Source organism: Eublepharis macularius, chromosome 4 (assembly GCF_028583425.1).
Source record: "Eublepharis macularius isolate TG4126 chromosome 4, MPM_Emac_v1.0, whole genome shotgun sequence".
NCBI classification, from domain to species: Eukaryota; Metazoa; Chordata; class Lepidosauria; order Squamata; family Eublepharidae; genus Eublepharis; species Eublepharis macularius.
The window spans coordinates 26,441,203-26,461,035 of NC_072793.1; the positions used below are offsets into that span (position 1 = coordinate 26,441,203).

The following is a 19,833-nucleotide window of genomic DNA, read 5'->3' on the forward strand; positions in this document are numbered from 1 at the left end:
TAGAGGCACAAAAGGGTCATATGTTGAGGAGGACTTAGGGGATTGTCCCATGGAGACCTTTCCGCCCAGTCTTAACTAAACGCAGGCCTTTTTTTAGCGGAAACACAGTGGAATGGAGTTCCGCACCTCTTAAAAATAGTCACATGGCCAGTGGCCCCACCCCTGATCTCAACTCCCCTCTGTCTGGAGGGGGCGAGGCCACTGGCCATGTGACCATTTTTGCCAAGAGCGATTTAAACTTTAAAAAAACTCCCCCCTTGTTCCAGCTGACCCAAAGTGACGCCATTGCGCAGTCCTGAGTTCCACCCCCTTTTCCCAGAAAAAAAAGCCCTGACTAAACGTATCAGAAGTGAGCTGTGGCTCGCGAAAGCTCGTCCCCTAACCACAAATGTTAGTCTTATAGGTGAAAACGGCGTCTTTCCTCTGAAAGAGCGAAACAAAAATCGCCTTCCTTCCGATCCTCTCGCACATTCCCGAGGAGTTCGGCTCTTCCCCGGCGGCGCACTGGCGCCCCCCTGCCCGAAAAGCACGCGGGGCCTCTGCGGGGCACTGCGCCTTTCGGAGCCCTCGCCCGCTTCTCCGCCTCCTCTCGCGCGCCAGGCCCCCTCCCCGCTAAGGCGGGCGGCCGGAGGCGAAGCGGGAACGCGCCGCCAGAGCCAAAGCGGCCCAAAGCGCCACCGCTTCGCCCTGCCTCAAACCGCCCGAGCTGCTGACGGCCTGGCAGGACTGCGGCGGCAGGAGGCGCCGCTGCCTCCCCGAGAGCCCTGCAGGCGAGCGGGCGGCGTCAGAGCCGGCGGGCGGAGCGCCTCGCTGCCCCCGCCCCTTTAGGGCGAGGATTGGGCCTGGCGCGGCGGCCTAGCCCTGCGCTCTCCTTGCTTAACGCAGCGCGGACACGTGTGTGGAGGAGCGCGCACGCGGCCCGGGGACCCCGGATGGTGAGCGCGGGGCAGGGGCGGCAGCTTGGCAAGGGGACGGCCGAGCGCAGCCCTTTCTCAGTCCCGGCGTTGGGGAGAAGCCGCGGCCGAGGTAGGCGCAGTTTAGCGGGTGGGAATTGCGTGCGTCTCACCTTCGGCCCTTCCTTTCCGTCTCTGTCCTGCTGCTGCTGCGGCCGGCCTTGCGCTTGTTTGTCACCCGCCGCCCGCTTTGGCCAGTATCTGCCTGAGCAGATTGCCCGGGCAAAAAAGAGACCGGCGAGTTGGGGGGGGGTCTTGCCATGGAGCCCCTGGTCCCTAGAGCCGCTGCCCCCAGCGCCAGTGGGCGGGGAGTTGAGCCCGGGCCGGGATCTGCCGCGGGCGACATCTTCGAGGAAGCGGAATGGGTGATTGGGGCGGGGGGGGGGCCGCCCTTTGCACCAAGGCAGAATGCTCCTGGGCAGGGTCGAGGCGCCCCCGGTTCGGGTTGGGGGCGACCGAGCTCGGCGTTTCTTCTGCGCGCAGGGGCGCCGGCGGGTCGGGGGGAGGCTGCAGCCAGGTCGGAAGCGCGTTCCGGCTTTGGAGAGGGAGGGCAAGCTGGGGCGGCTCGCCTCGGGTAGGCAGGACGGAAGTGGCGGGACGGCGCTCTGCCAGAGCCAGGCCGAGCTGAGCTCCGTTGCGTTTTCCTTCTTGCGTCGGAGGCCTGGTCTGGACATGGAGATATTCCCCAAAAGTAGCGCAGCCTGTAGGGGTTCCAGCGACACCTCTGAGTGCTGTGCTAGTTTCCCACTGTGGGTATTGTTAAAGTGGGGGATCCCTCACCTGCCCTCTGAAGCAGTCCTGGCGAGCACACCACAGCCTTGTTCTGCTGCATGTGGAGGCCAGGCGTGAGCCCTACATATTTGCTCACAGAAGAACGACCATTGTGTTTCACACCCCAGTCTGAACTGTGGAGAGCATGGTTGCATGTGGCCAAATGTTTCTTGGGAGCAGAAATCAGTTTGTCTCTTTGCCTGGATGGTTCACTTTTGCTGAATTGCTCCTCAGGCCCCAAATTTGCACAGAACAGCATCTCCCCCACCCCCTACGTGTTCACTCCTTCCTATCTGAGACCTGTATCGTTTTCTTTTATTAATAAGCTAATTCAACCAAAGCTCAAGCGTAAAACCAATACAGTAAAATAAAATAGAACACATGGCTGGATAAACTGAGGCCTGTATCCTTGGCTGTGGGGTATATGCTGTGGCAAGAGGCGGTTGACCCTTACACACAAGGTGAGAAGTGGGTCATAGTACTGAGCAGCTGGGCAAACAGTTTATCCCTAGAACACACCTTTTGCTTCCCAAATGAGAAGGTGCTGGCCCAGTGTAAGAAGTTAGACTACGAGCTAAACTACAAGAGTGAATTACACAAGGACGCTCACATGAAGGGAGTCACAATGTTAGCTGGGAATCCGAGTTTTAAAAGACAGATTGGAAGGCTTTGTCAAGTTCCCCTCTCTACAGAGCCAGCAAAGATCCCTCCTCAGAGGGGTTGTTTATTTTCTCTTCACCTCCCAGAGGCTCTGCCAGTTTCACCTGCCCTTCTAGGAGGCAAAGAGGAAATAAACCCTCTGAGGAGCCATCTTGGCTTCCTGGCTAACATTGCGACTCCCTTCAGGTGAGCGTCCTTGTGTCATTTGTCTCTTGTAGTTTAGCTCTAAGGAAGCTGCTTCTTGGGTCCCGAATGTCATTAAAAGAAGAGCCAGCCACAGTGCACCTCTGTACTGCCATATGTAGGATGATGCCAGTAATGAAGGACCCGTTTTCTCTCCGAAGCTTATAATATACCGTTGTGCTGCACTGGTGGAATGTGGTGCTGTATGGTGTTTCCGAGGTCGGCTTTTTATGGGATGTAGTTAGTTTGGTTTCTGCTGAAAACTGATTCCGTGTGCTGAGGTTTCCAAGCTGTGGTCCTAACATGGAAATGCTCACCAGGTGGATATCTCTAATTACATATAAAGCTTCTATGCCAATGGTTCCCAAGCAGGTGCAGTATTCACACAGTGAGCTGCTTATTTGCATTTACACCCTCCCCCCTTCTCCAGATGGCAGCACAAATATTTTTGGGTAGCAACTGTGCCACCAGCATTAAGCAGCCCCATGTTTTTCAGAGAAGTTTCAGGCCTTCTGCTGGTTTTGTGGTACTCATAGGAGAGAGTCTATAACAGAAGATTTATGACTTGCCTCTTTTCCAAGAATCTGGTATGGCCATGTCTGCCAGGAAGGCCTGTTGTATTTAAAAGGTGAGCACTTGTATTCCGTATAGCAGTTTAAAAGGAAAAGAATCTTCCATCAGCAGAGACACCTGAGGTTTCTAGATAGCATGTTGTTTATCTTCCATTGCTACGCAAACCTTAGGCACTCTAAGCAGTCTCAAGTGATATAGTAGGCTTTTTGTTTACGTGCTTCAGTTAACCTGCCTGCCTGAGGATGTGGCAAATCTCAAGCCTGATATTAAAAGGTCTTGATATGAATGGTTTGGTGCAAAGCAAACTGCCTTGAGGCTAAGATTGCTCCAGAATGAAATTGTATCTACGTCTTCCAGAACAAATTCAGAAAGCATCCTTTCTCTGTAATAAGCGGTTTCTGAATTAGGTGCAGAACATATTAAGAACTTTAGAAGATCCTGTTTGTTAAAGAGCTTCACGTGGCAAAACATACAGTCAAGTCCTTCTCAGAGCATTTCTCTCTGTTGGGAGTAAAGGATGTTCGATGCTGTAGTGTGTGGATGCCAAGAAGTGTATTGGGTTGCTTAGAAACCTACATTGCTGTCAGGTTGACTAGGTTGGAATGTTGGAATGCATTCTTTTTGTAACTTCTGTAGTGTTTACTTAGCTATTGTAACTTTCAGAAAAGTGACATTCTAGCCTTTATGATGAGAAAATGTTGGAACTACTGAAGCAGTGTCAGTTGTTGCAAAAACCTCTAAGGTGTTGCAGGTTTTCTATTGAATAGGAGGCAGGGTTTTTGTGGTGCTCCCATGAATTCCTGCTAATAATTTCACAATTTGCTACTGAAATGCATCAGAAAAACTTACCTGGGCTTAAGAATTGGAATTGGCCTAAAGAATGTTGCGTTAAATGTCTCTCTTTGGAAAACGTGTTATTGAAATAAAATTCATAGTAGCGGTTTTGAATTTCCTCTGAACAGAGCTCTGTGGGTTAACCTGTCAGGTCTTTTCTCTTGTTGGTTTGTCCTGTAGAGCAAAATTTCCTTGCAAGCAGGGCAGCTCTTGCCATCACATGTTGATACACCATGCCCATAGTGGACAAACTGAAAGAAGCCCTAAAGCCTGGGCGGAAAGACTCTGCTGACGATGGCGAGCTGGGCAAGCTGTTGGCTGCTTCTGCCAAGAAGGTCTTGCTGCAGAAGATTGAATTTGAACCAGCGTCCAAAAGCTTTACGTACCAGCTGGAGAGTCTCAAAAGCAAATACGTTCTGCTGAACCCGAAGACAGAAAACTCTAGTCGGCATAATAAAGGCTGCGAGGAAGGATCCATCCGGAAACAAGGTACCTCTCGTCCTGTATCTTTCTTTGAAGAATCTGGCTCTGTTCCTATCGTGACTAACTTTGCTGACCCATCTCTTCTCTCTCTTTGGCAGGCGGTGAGCATGTGCTGGGAACCGATGGTGTGCCAGCCCCGCAGAAGGTCCTCTTTCCTTTAGAGCGTCTTTCCTTGAAATGGGAACGGGTGTACCGTGTTGGAGCTGGTCTCCACAACCTCGGCAACACTTGCTTCCTGAACTCCACCTTGCAGTGTCTGACATATACCCCACCTTTAGCCAACTACCTGCTTTCCAAGGAGCACAGCCGCAGTTGTGAGTTCAGGGATGGGGCTTTGGAGTGTTCTGTCTTGTCCAGGGGGTGAGGCCCCACTTGGTGCCATGACACAAAGCGCTCATGTAACTTGACTCCTGGAATTGTATAGGGCAGGGTTGCTATAATTTCATTCTCTACGTTCAAGGGCACTCTGAGTCTTATCAGTGGGGGATCCTGGCACAACAATACATATCAAATAATATTTAGTAGTATAACTCTTCTGTGAAGATCCAGAGGATCTAGCCATGTTAGTCTGTAGTTGCAAAATAGTAAAAAGCCCAGTAGCACCTTTAAGACTAACCAACTTTATTGTAGCATAAGCTTTCGAGAAACACAGCTCTCTTCGTCAGATACATCTCCAGCTGGAACGAAGAGAGCTGTGTTTCTCGAAAGCTTATGCTACAATAAAGTTGGTTAGTCTTAAAGGTGCTACTGGGCTTTTTAACTCTTCTGGGAAGCACTCTAAAATCTTATGTAGAAGAATCTAGTGCCATCAAATCTGTTACATACCTAATCTCACAACTGAAAAAAAAAATCTTCTGTGTCAGGCTATAACCCCATGGGTTTTGAATAGTAATACGGGTTGTCAGGAAAACTTTGAATTGGGAAATATTTTTGATACTCTGAACTGACTGAGATTGGATTCAGCTTGTTTGTTTGATCTAGATTTTAATGAAACTAAAGTATGCCTTATTAATGTAGTTTATATATAAACACTTCAAAGTACATTTTTTAATGGGCAAAATGGTTTGAGCTGAAATATTTGATTAAGAGGAAATCAATATATTATGTGTGTGCCAAATACATGCCCACATTACCATGTTTCTGATAGTCACCTGGAAAGCGTTAATTGCAATTTCGCTAGTATCACATCCATACATTTTATTAATAGCTAGTATTATACTAGTTATTATGAATAAAATAATAATTTAATTCAAAAATAACTAGTATTATTTAAAAAGTCTTTTTACTCAGATAGGAGGGCTGTATTGTAGGGAGGGGATCTCAGATGATCCACTAATGAGTTAGAAACCATAGACCTCACCGCTATGTTGTATTGGATTCCTACTAATGCTGTGTCTTTGTGAACTTGTATCTGTTTACCCTATGCCATTGTTTATGGAAATGTTCCTGATATTGATTGTACTAATGTCACACTGTGTAATCCGCCTTGAGTCTCAGAGCTAAACTACAAGAGACGAATTACACGAGGACGCTCATGTGAAAGGAGTCGCAATGTTAGCTGGGAAGCTGAGTTTTAAAAGACAGATTGGAAGGCTCCATTAATTTCCCCTCTCTACAGAGCAGCAAAGATAGGTCCTCAGAGGGTTTATTTCCTCTTCACTTACTAGAAGGGGAGGTGGAATTGACAGAGGCAAAGAGGAAATCAACCAACCCTCTGAGGAGCAATCTTGGCTGGCTCTGTAGAGAGGGGAAATTGACAAAGCCTTCCAACCTGTCCTTTAAAACTCAGCTTCCCGGCTCACACTGTGACTCCCTTCCCATGTGCGTCCTCGTGTAATTCGTCACTTGTAGTTTAGCTCTCGGTGAGAAAGACAGACCATAAATGGTGTAGATAAAGAGAAATAAAATGCATTTTTTGATATGCGGGAAATCTTTCACAGAAAAATGCATGCCTTTGTGGATTATGGAATCACATTTTTTTTATTGCCTCTCCCCCACAAACTCCCTTCACTCTTCACCGAAAGCTGCTGCTGGGGTGGTGACCCCTTAGAACACTGAGCTGTGCGGCAAGTGAGGCTACAGGAGGAAGGGGAGTCTGCTGGCCGTCTCCCACCCATTGTTTGACTGTTTTGCCCCATTCATGGATTCAGTCCATATTCATGCAAAATATTTCATTACAGAAAATTTCATTTTGAAAATTTTCTGCCCTGTGTCACTAGCTTTGATTTGAAAGCCTTTTTTTAAAGGGACCTTTAAACTCTCTGAATTGCATTCTCCTCTGTTCTAATATTCCTTGAAGATCAGTCAAAATACTCTGAATCCTTTGTAAGAAGAACCTGAGTATTTGAGGGATGAGTTGGCATTTTAAATGGGTTTCTCTTAGGTGGATTTTAAAGTGATTTTGAAGACCAGCGGAAAAGAGTAATGCCAGATTTTGCCGCATTCTCTGTGAGACTTAAATCATTCAGGATTGTTTGGCCCTTGGGTTCATGTTGTTGAGGTCCTCCAACACCTCTGTGATTAAAGTGTCTTGGTCCAGTGGTAGCAGTGGAGTTGTAATGCTGTGGAAGTCTGAGGGAAAGAGGGGCTGTTCTTGTTAGGTAGTTGGGAGTAGACATGGGCATGAACAGCATTAAGAACAGAAAAAACCCACCAACAGCCTAATCTGCTGTTCTTGAACAAGCTGTTCGTGAGGCCCCATCCTCGTTTGTTTGGCAGCCGTTGGTCAAGCCAGACAGTCTGGCACCTGCAATCAATCCCCTTGGCAACCAGAGGCAGGGAGGGACTGAACTTTGTCTGAACTTCTAGCTTTCCTTCTGGCTTTAACCCTTCAAAGTACTTCCAGCAGAGAGTCCCGTTTTTGCCACTGTGAAGAGAAAATGACAGCCAATGGGGAGACCCATGGATCATGCCTTTCCCAGGGTGCGATCTCTCTGAAACTTGGGGGGTCTTCAGAGGACAGTGAGGACTATGTCCCTTGAAAATTTGGTGGGTATTGGACATTGGGAAGGTCACTTTTGTAACCCCTCAAACTAGCTGCCAGCAGACACTGCTGTTTTTGCCAGGACAGGGCCCTTAAAACTATCAGCTGGCAGGCGGCAGGGGGGGAATCCCCCCCCCCGCTGCCTGCCAGCTGATAGTTTAGAGGAATCTTTAAAGGGCCAGGTAAGTGGGTTTGAGGAGAGGAGGGGGCTAATTGGGGGGTTGGGGGGGTTCTGGCCCCCACGAACAACAAACATGTCTGGGAACAGTTCATGTTCGTCCATGTTCATTGTTCGTGGATGGCAACGAATGACGAACAGGGTGTTCAGGGTTTTTTTTCCTGTTCGTGCCCATGTCTAGTTGGGAGTGGGATGTGAAGGGGGCAGAGCGCATGATTTCAAGGACAACTCTCAGGCTGCACATCTCTTCTCCTCGCAAATAGTGTTCTGCACGAAGTGGCTGTTTTACAGACCTATGCATTCATCTTTGTATAGAGAGTCAGCAGCCTGTACAAACAGCTGCGAAGGAGCAGAGCCAGCACCCGTGCTATCTCTGCTAGTCCGTAGTATCAAAATGCTGGTTGGGAGAGTGAATGTGCATGGCTGGGGCAGGCTGTAGATAGACAAAAGCTACGGTTGAGGGAGCTATTTGGATAGGAGCATGGGTTGCTTTGCACCTGCCAAAGTTGCTCATCTGCTTAATGTGCAGGCTTCAGAAACTTCAACCGTTGCCTGGAGTTTGGTCTCCTGATCTGCTCAGCAGAAAAAAATGCATTTGATTGATATTTATGTCCTGCTTTTTGACCACATTCAAACTCATAACAGTGTCAAAAACATTGTTATGCTTGTTGTAGTGGTTGCTGCAGTTCTCTCCTCTCTGATCCTGACAGTAACAAGGGGATTTTTAAATAGTAAAGAGTCCAGTAGTACCTTTAAGACTAACCCACTTTATTATAGCATAAGCTTTCGAGAACCTCTTCGTCAGATGCATTGAGCTGTGGTTCTTGAAAGCTTATGCTACAATGAAGCTGGTTAGTCTTAAAGGTGCTACTGGACTCTTTACTATTTTGCAAGCACAGACTAACATAGCTAACTCTTCTGGATCTAAGGAGGGTTTTAGTTGATGATGATACTAAAGTAGTTGAGAACTCTGATTTTGTAGGTTAAGTGTTTAGTAGTGTGGTGAAAGACTTAGTTGACCAAATGATATTCCTCCCCCCCCCCCCTTGATAGAATGTAAGATATTCTAAGGATATTAGTGAAGGTTATGGGAAACTCCTACCAATAGGTGTAGCTTTTGTAACAGAACATTTCTTTGTTGTTCTTGTAGATAATGATGGGTGTGTCAAATTTCCAGAAATTGTGAGGCCATGGAGGAATAACAGTAGCTTTTTCTCCTCTAGGGAAAAAAGGGAAATTTTGAAATGTATATAATACTTCCTTATCATGTTAGAACTTATTTGTACTACTTTAATAACATGAAATGTATTGTATGATTTAATTCAATTATATATGCTAACTGTTTGGCATATGTATGAAATTTAAAAGTACAAATACCTTATTTTTCAGCAAGTATAATTTCAAATATGCCCAATACGAAAGAAAAAATGAATAGCAAATTGCTGTACCCCCTGCTACCGTAGCACATTTATTTTGTTCACAACTCGTTTTCAACTTTTTTCCTACCTCTTAGATTGCAAAAACTAAGATAAAGCGTGTTACTGGAACAGAAACAGTCTCATACAGTTATAATAGGACTGGAAGCACATTTGGCTATAGAGTTAAACTTTATAGCATCGAAAACACTGAACTCTTCAATGATGTATTGTCTTCATAAAGATTATGGCATATTAATGAATCAACAATGCTTTATACAAACTCAAAAAGAGAAAGCAGTGACCAGTTTGTTTGTAATCTGTGGGATTACAAACTGTGCCCAGTTCATGTGGAGCTAATTTAAATATCGTTACATCCAGAAAAATGATACATTCATTGCTCCCTTTCCATGTGAATTGAATATTGTTTGTAATCTGTGGGTGCACAAGTCTTTTAGGGAGAGACCAGCAAAAGGTTGATCACAGGGGGCAGGTTAAGAGGACAACAGACTGAGGGTAAGAGCTCCTACTGGCTCCACTAAACCAGATCCATGTTACCAGGGGAAGGCAGGCAGATCTCTACAAAAAGGGAGTGCCTTCTTCTTTCTTAGTGCTGAAGTGCATCTTGAATTTGAATGTTGTGCATATCCATAGTACTTAGGAATTAATCTCATCGTGTTGTATTTTGTTCTAAATAAATAATTATTATAACACACATTTTGAGTGAGTAAAACATTGTCTTAAAGCATTTCATTCACTCCTATCACTCCAAAAGATCTCCTATTTCCTAGGAGATTTGTTTAGTGCATTCCAACATTTCTAATGTTTTTGTTTGGATAAATTGGGAAAAAGTCCCCCCAGGCCTTCACATCCATAGCGTGCAGCTATTGCTGAAGATGTCTAAAGCAAGTATAGCACTGCATCAAAATGTGCTTTTTCTCTTTCTGTTTTCTTTTGTCATAGTTGGCAAAACAAGTGATGTAATATTAACTGGCCAACTGTTCTGTCTCCAGGCTGAGGCAAAGCTGTTGTTGAGATGTGAATGCCTCAGAAAAATGGGGAGGTTTTTTTTTAATTAGGGAGTATTGGGGGAAAAGCTCTTTTGAAATATTTTTTCTGTCTTTGAGTGAGAAAAACCTTGTCTTACAAAGCAAATCATTCCAAATGTACAGCATTAAAAGTTCAGAGGACTTAATCTTTCCAATGGTAAATTGTGAAGTTTTGGGGAGAACTGGGGAAAAACACTTTGACAGTGCAGACATGTACAACTTTTCAAGAATGCTTATTTAGATGCAAATTATGTTGGCAGTGATATGCTGCAGTGTGCTTAATGATAATACATTATTAAAGAGTTCTGTATTTCAGTGTTATAATGTTTAGCTTAATATCCAAACCTGCCTGCTCTGACTGTATGAGAGTCTGTTCAAATACTACAGAATTTGTTTTCTATCTTCGGCTTTTATTTTTCCTACCTCTAAAATGACAAAAATTAAAGATGCATGTGGCTAGGGCAGCACAGGGTGTAGCAGTTTGTAACTCTGTCTCAAGTAGTGAGTCTGCTTGCAATTTTTCTTAAAGAAAATGAAGATATTTGTACTTTGAAATGACCTGAATAAGGCCAAATAGTACAATTTTATAGGCTAAGTTGTAAGTAATTCATTTTTATGTTCAACCAATAAAAGAAGTTTAGATTTGAATGGAAAGTAAGTATTCCACATATTACAATCCCTCCACACACATTTTTTACTTATCCACAGAAAAAATAGGGATCCCCCCCCCCCCCCCCGGCTTCAAAAATTTCTGGAAATTTTGGATCTCTCGGCTGTTGTGCTCCTTTCAAGGACGTTCTGTCTTGATTTCGTCTCTTCCAGGCCACCAGGGAGGATTCTGTATGATGTGCATTATGCAGAACCACATGATTCAGGCTTTTGCTAATAGTGGTAACGCCATCAAGCCAGTGTCCTTCATCCGAGACCTTAAAAGTAAGTATTGGAAAGAAGCACCGTGGGCTTTTTACGTCCTGCTGATGCTTTTGTGTTTTCGACTGAATGGTGGCATGAGAGTAATGTGGGAACAGTCTATTATCATTATCATTATTATTGATAACAATAACGATAACATTCGCTTTATATACCGCCCTTAAGGGCAACTTAATGCCCACTCAGAGCGGTTTACAAAGTATGTCATTATTATCCCCACCACAATCACCTTGTGAGGTGGGTGGGGCTGAGAGAGCTCTGGAAGAGCTGTGACTGACCCAAGGTCACCCAGCTGGCTTCAAGTGGAGAAGTGGGGAATCAAACCCGGTTCTCCAGATTAGAGTCCCGGCTCTCTTAACCACTACACCAAACTGGCAATAGTCACAGAGTCCCATTACTTTCAAGTCCTAGCTATATCTTAGATGTGTGTGCACAACCTGTGATGCGTCTTTGATGGGGGATGCTGAGAATATTGGCTTCAGCCCATTTCTAGGCAGAAGGAAGCTTGAAAGCATGACACATGCGAGGGCGAGTCCTGAGCTAGTGGTATTAGAGGCATCTCATTCTTTTCGTGTGCTTAAATTGTAGCCAGTAACATCTTAACTCGCCCCCACACCGTATTTTTTATGTTTGCTGTGCTAGCCATAATTTTGCTTAATTATATTGAATAAAGGATTGGAATTTCCTTGCTATGCAATTTGGATTTTTTTTCCCTTTGGGTTGGCTTCCATGAAGCCATTCCTGATCTTTGTTCATGCCTGTGTAAGAGCGGAACTACAAGTGATAAAAGGCACAGATTGGACTCTTGTCAGCTTCCCTCAAGTTTTGGCGGGAAATGTAGGCAGCTTGGCGGAATGTTGGACAAGTGACAGTTGAAAAGTCCATTGGGACAGCAGTCGGTGAGCCAAGCTGCAAGACTAGGATGCCTACATTTCCCATCAAAACTTGAGGGAAGCTGACAAGTGTCCAACCTGTGCCTTTTGTCACTTGTAGTTCCGCTCTCGGTGGTATGGATTCTTGACACTGAAGCCTGTGTCGAGGAAGCAACATCCATCTCTTTTTCTCCTTCACCTGACAGAAATTGCTCGGCACTTCCGCTTCGGCAGTCAGGAGGACGCACATGAGTTCTTGCGCTACACCATTGATGCCATGCAGAAGGCCTGCCTCAACGGTTACACCAAGTATGGACAGCTCCTTGTGTCTGGTTGGAATTGTCACTGAGCTGGGCGGGTCGAATAGCTTGAGTTCTTAACCTTTGCCCCTTGGCAGGGAGTTTAGTGGAAGATTAAACCCTGATACGTTGTTGGTAGGAGATGGATGGGGGAATGGTGCTACATTTGGTAAAAAGCTGTTCAGATATTGGGTTCCTTTCCTTATTCAGGTGGGGAAGGAGCCTGTGTGTTGAGCTAGCAGTTCTACCCAGGTGGAAAGCCTCTGTTGAAACTGGCCCAGTGCCCGTGCTGTTGTACTGAACTGGTCTTGAGGCTTAGGAAATTTGCTCTGGCATGTTTTAATGCTCTGGCACTTGTGTCTCCAGGCTGGATCGTCAGACTCAGGCGACGACGTTGGTGCATCAGATCTTTGGTGGCTACCTGCGTTCACGAGGTGAGGAATGTAGCTTAACCAGTATCTGTAAGGGTGTTATGCATATCAGGACCTGTTTATTGTGGATCCTCGGTGAAAGTCTGCTGGGAGATCCCCTTACCATCCTTCAACTGTTTCAACACCTGTATGCTGGCAGCTTTGAGTCTAGTGAGAATAGTTCTAATTCCACAGCATCTTCCATTGCTTAGCTATACTGATTTGTGGGTGTGTAGCTGCTGTCTAAATATTGCATGAATTTTGTGCTGGTTTCCTTAAGCCTCTGTTTAGGCTAGGAAGAGGATTGGAGGGGGATAGGGAGATCCACTGGTTTTGTTGAATACATTATTGAATATATTATTGAATATTGAATACGTTATTGAATATATTATTGTTGAAGCGAGAAGAGAAGGCCTTGACTATCACTGCTTCTTCGTTCCATGATATCGACAGATAACTCTGGCTTTGAGGAGCCAGCAAGCAACTGTATTTTTCTTTCTTTCTTTGCAGTGAAGTGCTCCGTATGCAAGTGTGTTTCTGACACTTACGACCCTTACCTGGATGTAGCTTTGGAGATCAGGGTAAGGCAATTATTCATCTGCTGCTTTAATAAGTGCCAGATGTAGATAATTACCTTGTTAACCAAACAAAAAAGGAGTTCAGATGTGACTAAAACTTGTGGATTTATAGACAGGACGGACCCCCTACTAGCTTTTGAATCCTGACTTCTGAAGTATCAGAGGTACAGGAAGATGTTTTATACGTAGCAGAATGTAATAAGCCGATGGCGTGACACTTAATAATATGCTCTCTTTTGGAAAACAAAGGGGACAAAGCAGCAGTGAAGAGGGTTTCTTGAGAAATGGATGATGAAAAATAGAGCTCAAGTGAATTGGGTGGTAAAGAGAGCCGGTTTGGTTAAAAGTGGCAGGACTCTAATCGGGAGAACGGGGTTTGATTCCCCACTCTTCCACTTGAAGCCAGCTGGGTGACCTTGGGTCAGTCACAGCTCTTCCGGAACTCTCTCAGCCCCACCCACCTCACAGGGTGATTGTTGTGTGGATAATAATAACATACTTTGTAAACTGCTCTGAGTGGGCATTAAATTGTCCTGAAGGGTGGTATAAAAATACTGTTATTGTTGTTATTATCCTTGCAAACATTAGCACAAATAGCCCACATGCTACTTGAAAGTTCTCAGCATTGAAATGCTTGGTTGAAGAAACTCTTGCATCCTTCCATAGTGAAACAGATGTCTAGTGGCACCTTCAATATTCCCCCCATTTATTTCAGTTTGGGCTTTCATGAGTGAGAGCTCACTTCTTGCATAGTACCCTTGTTGCAGTAAATTTTGGAGTAGTAAAATAGCTAGGTACATAAGCAAAGCTGAGGAAAATCTGTGATGAAGCTGGGGCTTACTAAAATAATTTAGGCATTGCATACAATATTTGTTTTGTTTGGTTTATGGGCTGTTCCCAGAACCATAAGAATCTCATGCTAAAAATCGAAACCTCTAGCTTTTGGCATTACCACTTGGGTAGCATGTCTCTAGTGGTTCTCTCATGGGAACCGGCTTGTGTGGTTTCCCTGTTGCTGATGCAGCTGATAAAGCACTGAAGAAGTGGAGCTTCCACATGGCAGGTCTCCCTCTGCTCTAGTCCCCTAGCAGGAGCCGTTCTCCCCTCCTCAGGACCCCTGGGGCTTCACTTATTTTTTTAAGAAGTCAGCAATTGAGTATTGTTATACCGTTACAACAATTTCTGAATTCTCAGCTGTCCATAAAATATTCCATTCCATGAAATCTTCCGATTCAGAGGTATGCCTTTCACCTTGTATCTCTGCAACGGAAAGGGCTAGAAACTTTTTAAACAAATGAAAGCTCGGAATTCGTAGAATACATATTGTTATAACAATACTCAGTTGGCAATACAGTTGCAGAGAAGAAATGACCACTATGGTGGGAGGGTGGGCAGTGTCAGGGAAAATGGCTGCCGTATGGGTAGGAAAACCCAAACATTCCCATCCACAACAGCCATCCAAGTTTCACTGGATTCTTTCTCAAAATTTCACAGTGAAACAGATTTGAGAAACAGGGGAGAAAAGTTGGGGAGTCCCTGGAAGGCTTATGGACTACCACGCTAATGTGAGGAAGGAGGAAAATAAACTCCCCAAAAGCATTGAATCTGGAACAGATAACCTGTGTGGAAATGGCCTCTGATTTTATAGTGATCTCACATGTGGGACCTTCATGCTGACTTTCTTTTAAAATATGAGATTTTTTTTTAATTTATTATTTTATTTTCCAAAAAATTTTTAAAGTACAAACTTTTTTCTATAACAACTAACAATTTCAACATTAAACATTAGATAATAAGTAGGTAGAGTAGGCAAACTTAGTAAACATTTTGATTTAGTCAATCATTCATTACTTGAAGTTAACAGCATTTGTTCTATAGTGACTTCAAAAAGATGTCAATGCTTTAAAATAATCCATGTTTGGAATTGTTGGTTCATTGTCGGTATGAAATTCAAGAACAGATAACCATTGGCTGAAAAAAAATTCATTATATTTTGATGTTTCTAGTTGTGTGATATGGTTTGCTAACTTTTCCAGTATAAAATACTCCCAAAGTCTGCTGAAATACGAGATTTTTCTGACACTAGCTGCAAATTTAAGGCCATAAAGAACTGGTTAATATTGAAGGCCATTTTCCAAAGAACGATGTAACATGGAATCGATCTATCTGAGACAAGTTTGTTACAACTTAAATAGGGTTTGTGACCCTCGATTGAAGGAGAACTGTTACCTGCATAAGAAGAAGAAATCCCTAAACTGGATTATCCAGTTGGTAGAAGTCCTGGAGCATATGAATAATATCCCTTTCCAAGAGCCAGGCCTAACCAAGCTGGGAAGAGGGCCCAACCCTTCCCTAACTCTTATATCCTAGAGGGTGGGAGATAGTGTTCAACTGAGCAGGGGTAACCTGGGCTTCTGTACGGCCCTGTTCTTTGGCTAGTCATAGGGTTATGTAGGAGATCCTTCTGAATTCCTCTTTTCTTGTCTTTTTTTACAGCAGGCTGCCAATATTGTGCGAGCATTAGAATTGTTTGTAAAGGCAGATGTGTTGAGTGGGGAGAATGCTTACATGTGTGCCAAGTAAGTTATATCATTGGGTTACACTCCACCTACTTGTGTTCACCATCCTCTCATCTCCCCCCCCCCTCCAGTAAAGAGAACTTTGGTATTTTAAATAGAAAAACATTTTTAGCACGGGAGCCATGCTTCAAATGTGCACAGATGCGTTCTACTCTACAGCTTCAGTGATGGCTGGTTCTTCATTGAAAATAGAGGCTGTGGAAGCAAATGGAGGGGAAGTTCCTCTAGCTCTGGGCAAAAGGCGCAAGTGATTAGGAGGAGAACTGGTGTGTGTGTTACCTTGGGTGCAGCCTCCACCACCTTGACATCAGATTGTTTCACTAAAAGTTTAGGGATTGCATGTAGCAATGGGGCTGGACTGGAGTAGTGGAGAGCGCCCCCCCCTCACGTTTCTCAACATGTGCAAGGGGCAGTTGTGTAGCCAGATAAGGGGGATTTGTGGTATCCTCTGCTTACCCTTCAGCCAGCATCCATTGTTTTAAATGATTGCATGTGTGCACAATGTTGCCTTTCCTTTCCTCTGTGCAGGTGCAAAAAGAAGGTGCCAGCCACCAAGCGCTTCACCATCCATCGGGCATCGAATGTACTCACAATCTCCCTCAAGCGTTTCGCCAATTTTAGTGGAGGCAAAATCACCAAGGTGTGGAGATGTGGATGCAGGAAGAATGCCTGCAGTGGTCTCCCCAGACCATTGGTTGGGCTCAGACCCTGGTTTGGCATTGTGGAAACGGGCCTGGAAGGAACTTTGGGCTCACTTGCACAATCTCTCTTGCCCCCTTTATTTCTTTCCTTGTATACCCTGCGATAACTAGATACCTCCTGGGTGGCAGCAAACATCTGTCACGGCAAGCGCTGTCTTGTGCTTGCCCTTGCAACCGCCATTTCAAACAGGAAACATGCCCCTGTTACATCCGAGACAGCAGACTAGGATTGCAGTGGCTAGCCACGGTTTGCTGCAAATCATATATAGTATAAATTGTATCTTAGACAGTGCCTTCCAGGCTTGCTTTTGTGGTGAACTGAGTCATGGTCTTTTTGAATCGCGGAATGTCACGATACTGGCTCCGGTTGGTGTAGATGGCAGGGTCCCACGTGGTCTTGCGGAAGCTAGGAGGAATCCTGGTTGGCTGCCTGGAGCGCCGACGTTCACTGTGTCTGTTGTGGCACTTCACTCTTCCCAGTTGCCAGACCTGCATGCTCACCACATTGAGACGGCAAAGAGGTTGGGGCAGTCGCTCACGAATGCTGTGTCTCCCTCCCTTGTAGGATGTGGGCTACCCCGAGTTCCTGAACATCCGTCCTTACATGTCACAGAGCAATGGTGACCCTGTCATGTACGGCCTCTATGCTGTGCTTGTGCATTCAGGATACAGCTGCCATGCAGGGCATTACTACTGCTATGTCAAGGTGAGTCCTTTACCTGTTGGCATTGAGCAAGGAGTAGCAATGTCTACTCCTTGGGCAGTACGAGAGAGGTAATCTGCACTCTAGGCGGCGAGGAAATAACTTGCAGCTCCTGTAAGGGTCTTTCTGATAAGTTGGATTGTGCCAGTGCCCCTGCAACGTCCAGCTTGGGCGTGAATATGGCTGGGCTTCTCTCTTCCATTCCCTGCTGATTTTTCAAGTGTCACTCTCTACTTTTTAATTATTCTATGTTCTATAAGTGGCTGCTGCAGAATAATAGTAAAGAGTCCAGTAGCACCTGGAAGACTAGCCAACTTTATCGTAGCATAAGCTTTTGAGGACCGCAGCGCTCTCTGTCAGATGCATGCATGTATCTGACGAAGAGAGTTGCGGTTCTCAAAAGCTCATGCTATGATAAAGTTGATTATTCTTAAAGGTGCTACTGGACTCTTTACTGTTTTGCAGATACTAACACGGCTAACTCCTCTGGATCTGTGTTGCGGAGTAAGACTCCTTGGTCAGTGCTGAAAGCTAAGGGGGTGACTGGAAATAGCAGCAAATAGGTAAATAGGCTATTTCCTCCCTTGTAGCTTAAGCCTTTAAGAAGGACTCCAGTTTGAGTAGGCTTTTGAGAACAGAGCTGGCCAGTAGCTCAGCCTTTTCAGAATTTCCTTCCAAGTTTGAAATGATTCGGGAGAGCCGGCTCTTTACTCTGTTCTTCCTGTGCTTTACCTTGTAATGTTGCTAATGGCTGGCTGAGTCGGCTGCTGACAGGTGATCAAAATGAATCTTCCCCCTCCCTTCCCCAATGCCTCTGAAATGGCTTTTGGCAGCATCCAGTGTGCTCTCCAGAGCACCTTGTGAGGTGTGGTCCAAGGTGGCTGAAAGTCAGGCACTCTAACTACCGGTCATCTTAGAGCCAAGCTACAAGTGACGCCTGACACAGGTTGGACACTTGTCAGCTTCCCTCAAGTTTTGATGGGAAATGTAGGCATCCTGGTCTTGCAGCTGTAATGGAGAGCCAAGCTGTAAAACCAGGACGCCTCCATTTCCCATCAAAACTTGAGGTAAGCTGTCAAGTATCCAACCTGTGTCAGGCATCACTTGTAGCTTGGCTCTCAGAAACTGCTAAACTGCATCCAAAGGAAAGAGAGGGGATGGAGGAAGGGAAGTGGGGGAGAAGTGGCTGGATGGTTTGACATCGTACATGTTGTCTTTTGCTGCCTGTACCATAACCAGAAGTGGAGTGGGGAGGAAGTTGGTGGGGGGGAGTTATTTTCTGGCTCGGATCCATCATCCAAGCCACAGAAAAATGTGAAGCTGTAATATTTAGTTTTGTATTGTAAGGTGAGCATTGCAAGTTGCTGAAGCTTGTGCTCCCCATGCTCGGAGTACAAATTACGGCAACATCTAAAGGACTGAGATTGTGAACAACCAAAGACCTAGTCTAGTTAAGTATAAAGTTTTAACAGCAGGAGTTGATCACAGGCTAGGAGGAGAATTCTCAAGGGGTGAGGTGTGGGGCTGACGTGATCCATCTCCTCCTGGGTTAATCTCCAGCATCTGGTTGTTTTTTGTCTGTCATTCAGTAAACACAGATGTTAAATTTCCTGGCTGCTGTGGCTGATGGCCACTGAAAGACCTGTGCTCCTTGAATTCTTTCCACTGCATTTTCAGTGGCATCAGCCTTTAAAGTGCTAGAAACATTTCCCCTGGCCATCTCTGCTAGGAGCCGGTTACCAATAATTCTTTCTTTCCCCCCGTGTTCAGGCTAGCAACGGGCAGTGGTACCAGATGAATGACTCCTTAGTACATTCAAGCAACATCAAAGTCGTTCTCAACCAACAGGCCTACGTGCTGTTCTATCTTCGGTGAGCGGTGGGGTCATCTGCCAGCAGAACTCTTCCTAGCTGTCTTCCTCTTTCTCAAGGGCATCTTGTTGCCCATACGTGCCTAGTCTGCTTGCCAGATGGGGTAGAGGTGGAGTAAGGGCTCAGTTGAGCTGGCTTAGTGTCACATGGGGGGATGATAACAAAGCCGGTGTCAATGCAAGAGCCCGTATTCTTGTGAAGGAAGGGTGTGGCTGTCTTGTAAGCTCTCACTTGTTGCTGTATATGGAGGGTCCCAAGGAGTTCTGTCATCCAAAGTAGCTTAATCATTCATGCTGGATGTTCATCCTGGATTCTGGGTTGGATCCAGACTAAATTTTCTGCTCCTGCAAAGCACGTCTATCAGTAGAATAGAGCGTTCCCCCTGCAAGCAACCCACTGATCTCCTCAAAATGCTGCTCAGTGAGGGACGGATAGCAGCAGCACGAGTAGCAAGTTGTGGGGGGGTGGAGGGGATCTGCAGCAGGAAGAGGCAATTAATGGAAATTACCTCACCCCTTCTGTTAGTGAAAAATTTAGATTGTATTCCACCGTCTGTTGTGTAAGTGTCCTTCCGAGTGAGACCCCAGTGGGTTGTCGCTTCACATGTCTCCTCCTTTCCTTCCAAGGATCCCAAGCTCCCGGAAGAGTCCCGAAGGGTCCATCTCCAAAAGCAACTGCCCTGTGTCCAACCGAGCAAATATTGTCTCCGACCACATGAAGAGAAGCACGACCAGTGGCTCCCTGGCTTCACCACTGATCAGCAAAGTGAGTTTCCGCTTGGCTGAACCGCCCCCACCTGCTCTCCAGA

General features: G+C 45.5%; 1 protein-coding gene across 2 annotated transcripts in view; it reads left to right on the forward strand.

Moving 5' to 3' along the window:
* The first annotated feature begins 854 nt into the window (after positions 1-854).
* USP36 (ubiquitin specific peptidase 36) overlaps positions 855-19,833 on the forward strand; it is a 33,507-nt gene continuing 14,528 nt past the window's right edge. The window contains exons 1-12 of one of the 2 annotated variants that reach the window (XM_054977166.1): positions 855-1,026; positions 4,155-4,463; positions 4,556-4,771; positions 10,905-11,015; positions 12,091-12,193; positions 12,550-12,617; positions 13,104-13,174; positions 15,668-15,750; positions 16,279-16,390; positions 17,017-17,157; positions 18,925-19,025; positions 19,652-19,790. In XM_054977166.1, coding sequence (XP_054833141.1) covers positions 4,208-4,463; positions 4,556-4,771; positions 10,905-11,015; positions 12,091-12,193; positions 12,550-12,617; positions 13,104-13,174; positions 15,668-15,750; positions 16,279-16,390; positions 17,017-17,157; positions 18,925-19,025; positions 19,652-19,790 — 1,401 coding nt within the window. In that variant the 5' untranslated portion in view covers positions 855-1,026; positions 4,155-4,207. The remainder of the gene's footprint in view (positions 1,027-4,154; positions 4,464-4,555; positions 4,772-10,904; positions 11,016-12,090; positions 12,194-12,549; positions 12,618-13,103; positions 13,175-15,667; positions 15,751-16,278; positions 16,391-17,016; positions 17,158-18,924; positions 19,026-19,651; positions 19,791-19,833) is intronic. The other variant, XM_054977167.1, reaches the window with a different exon arrangement.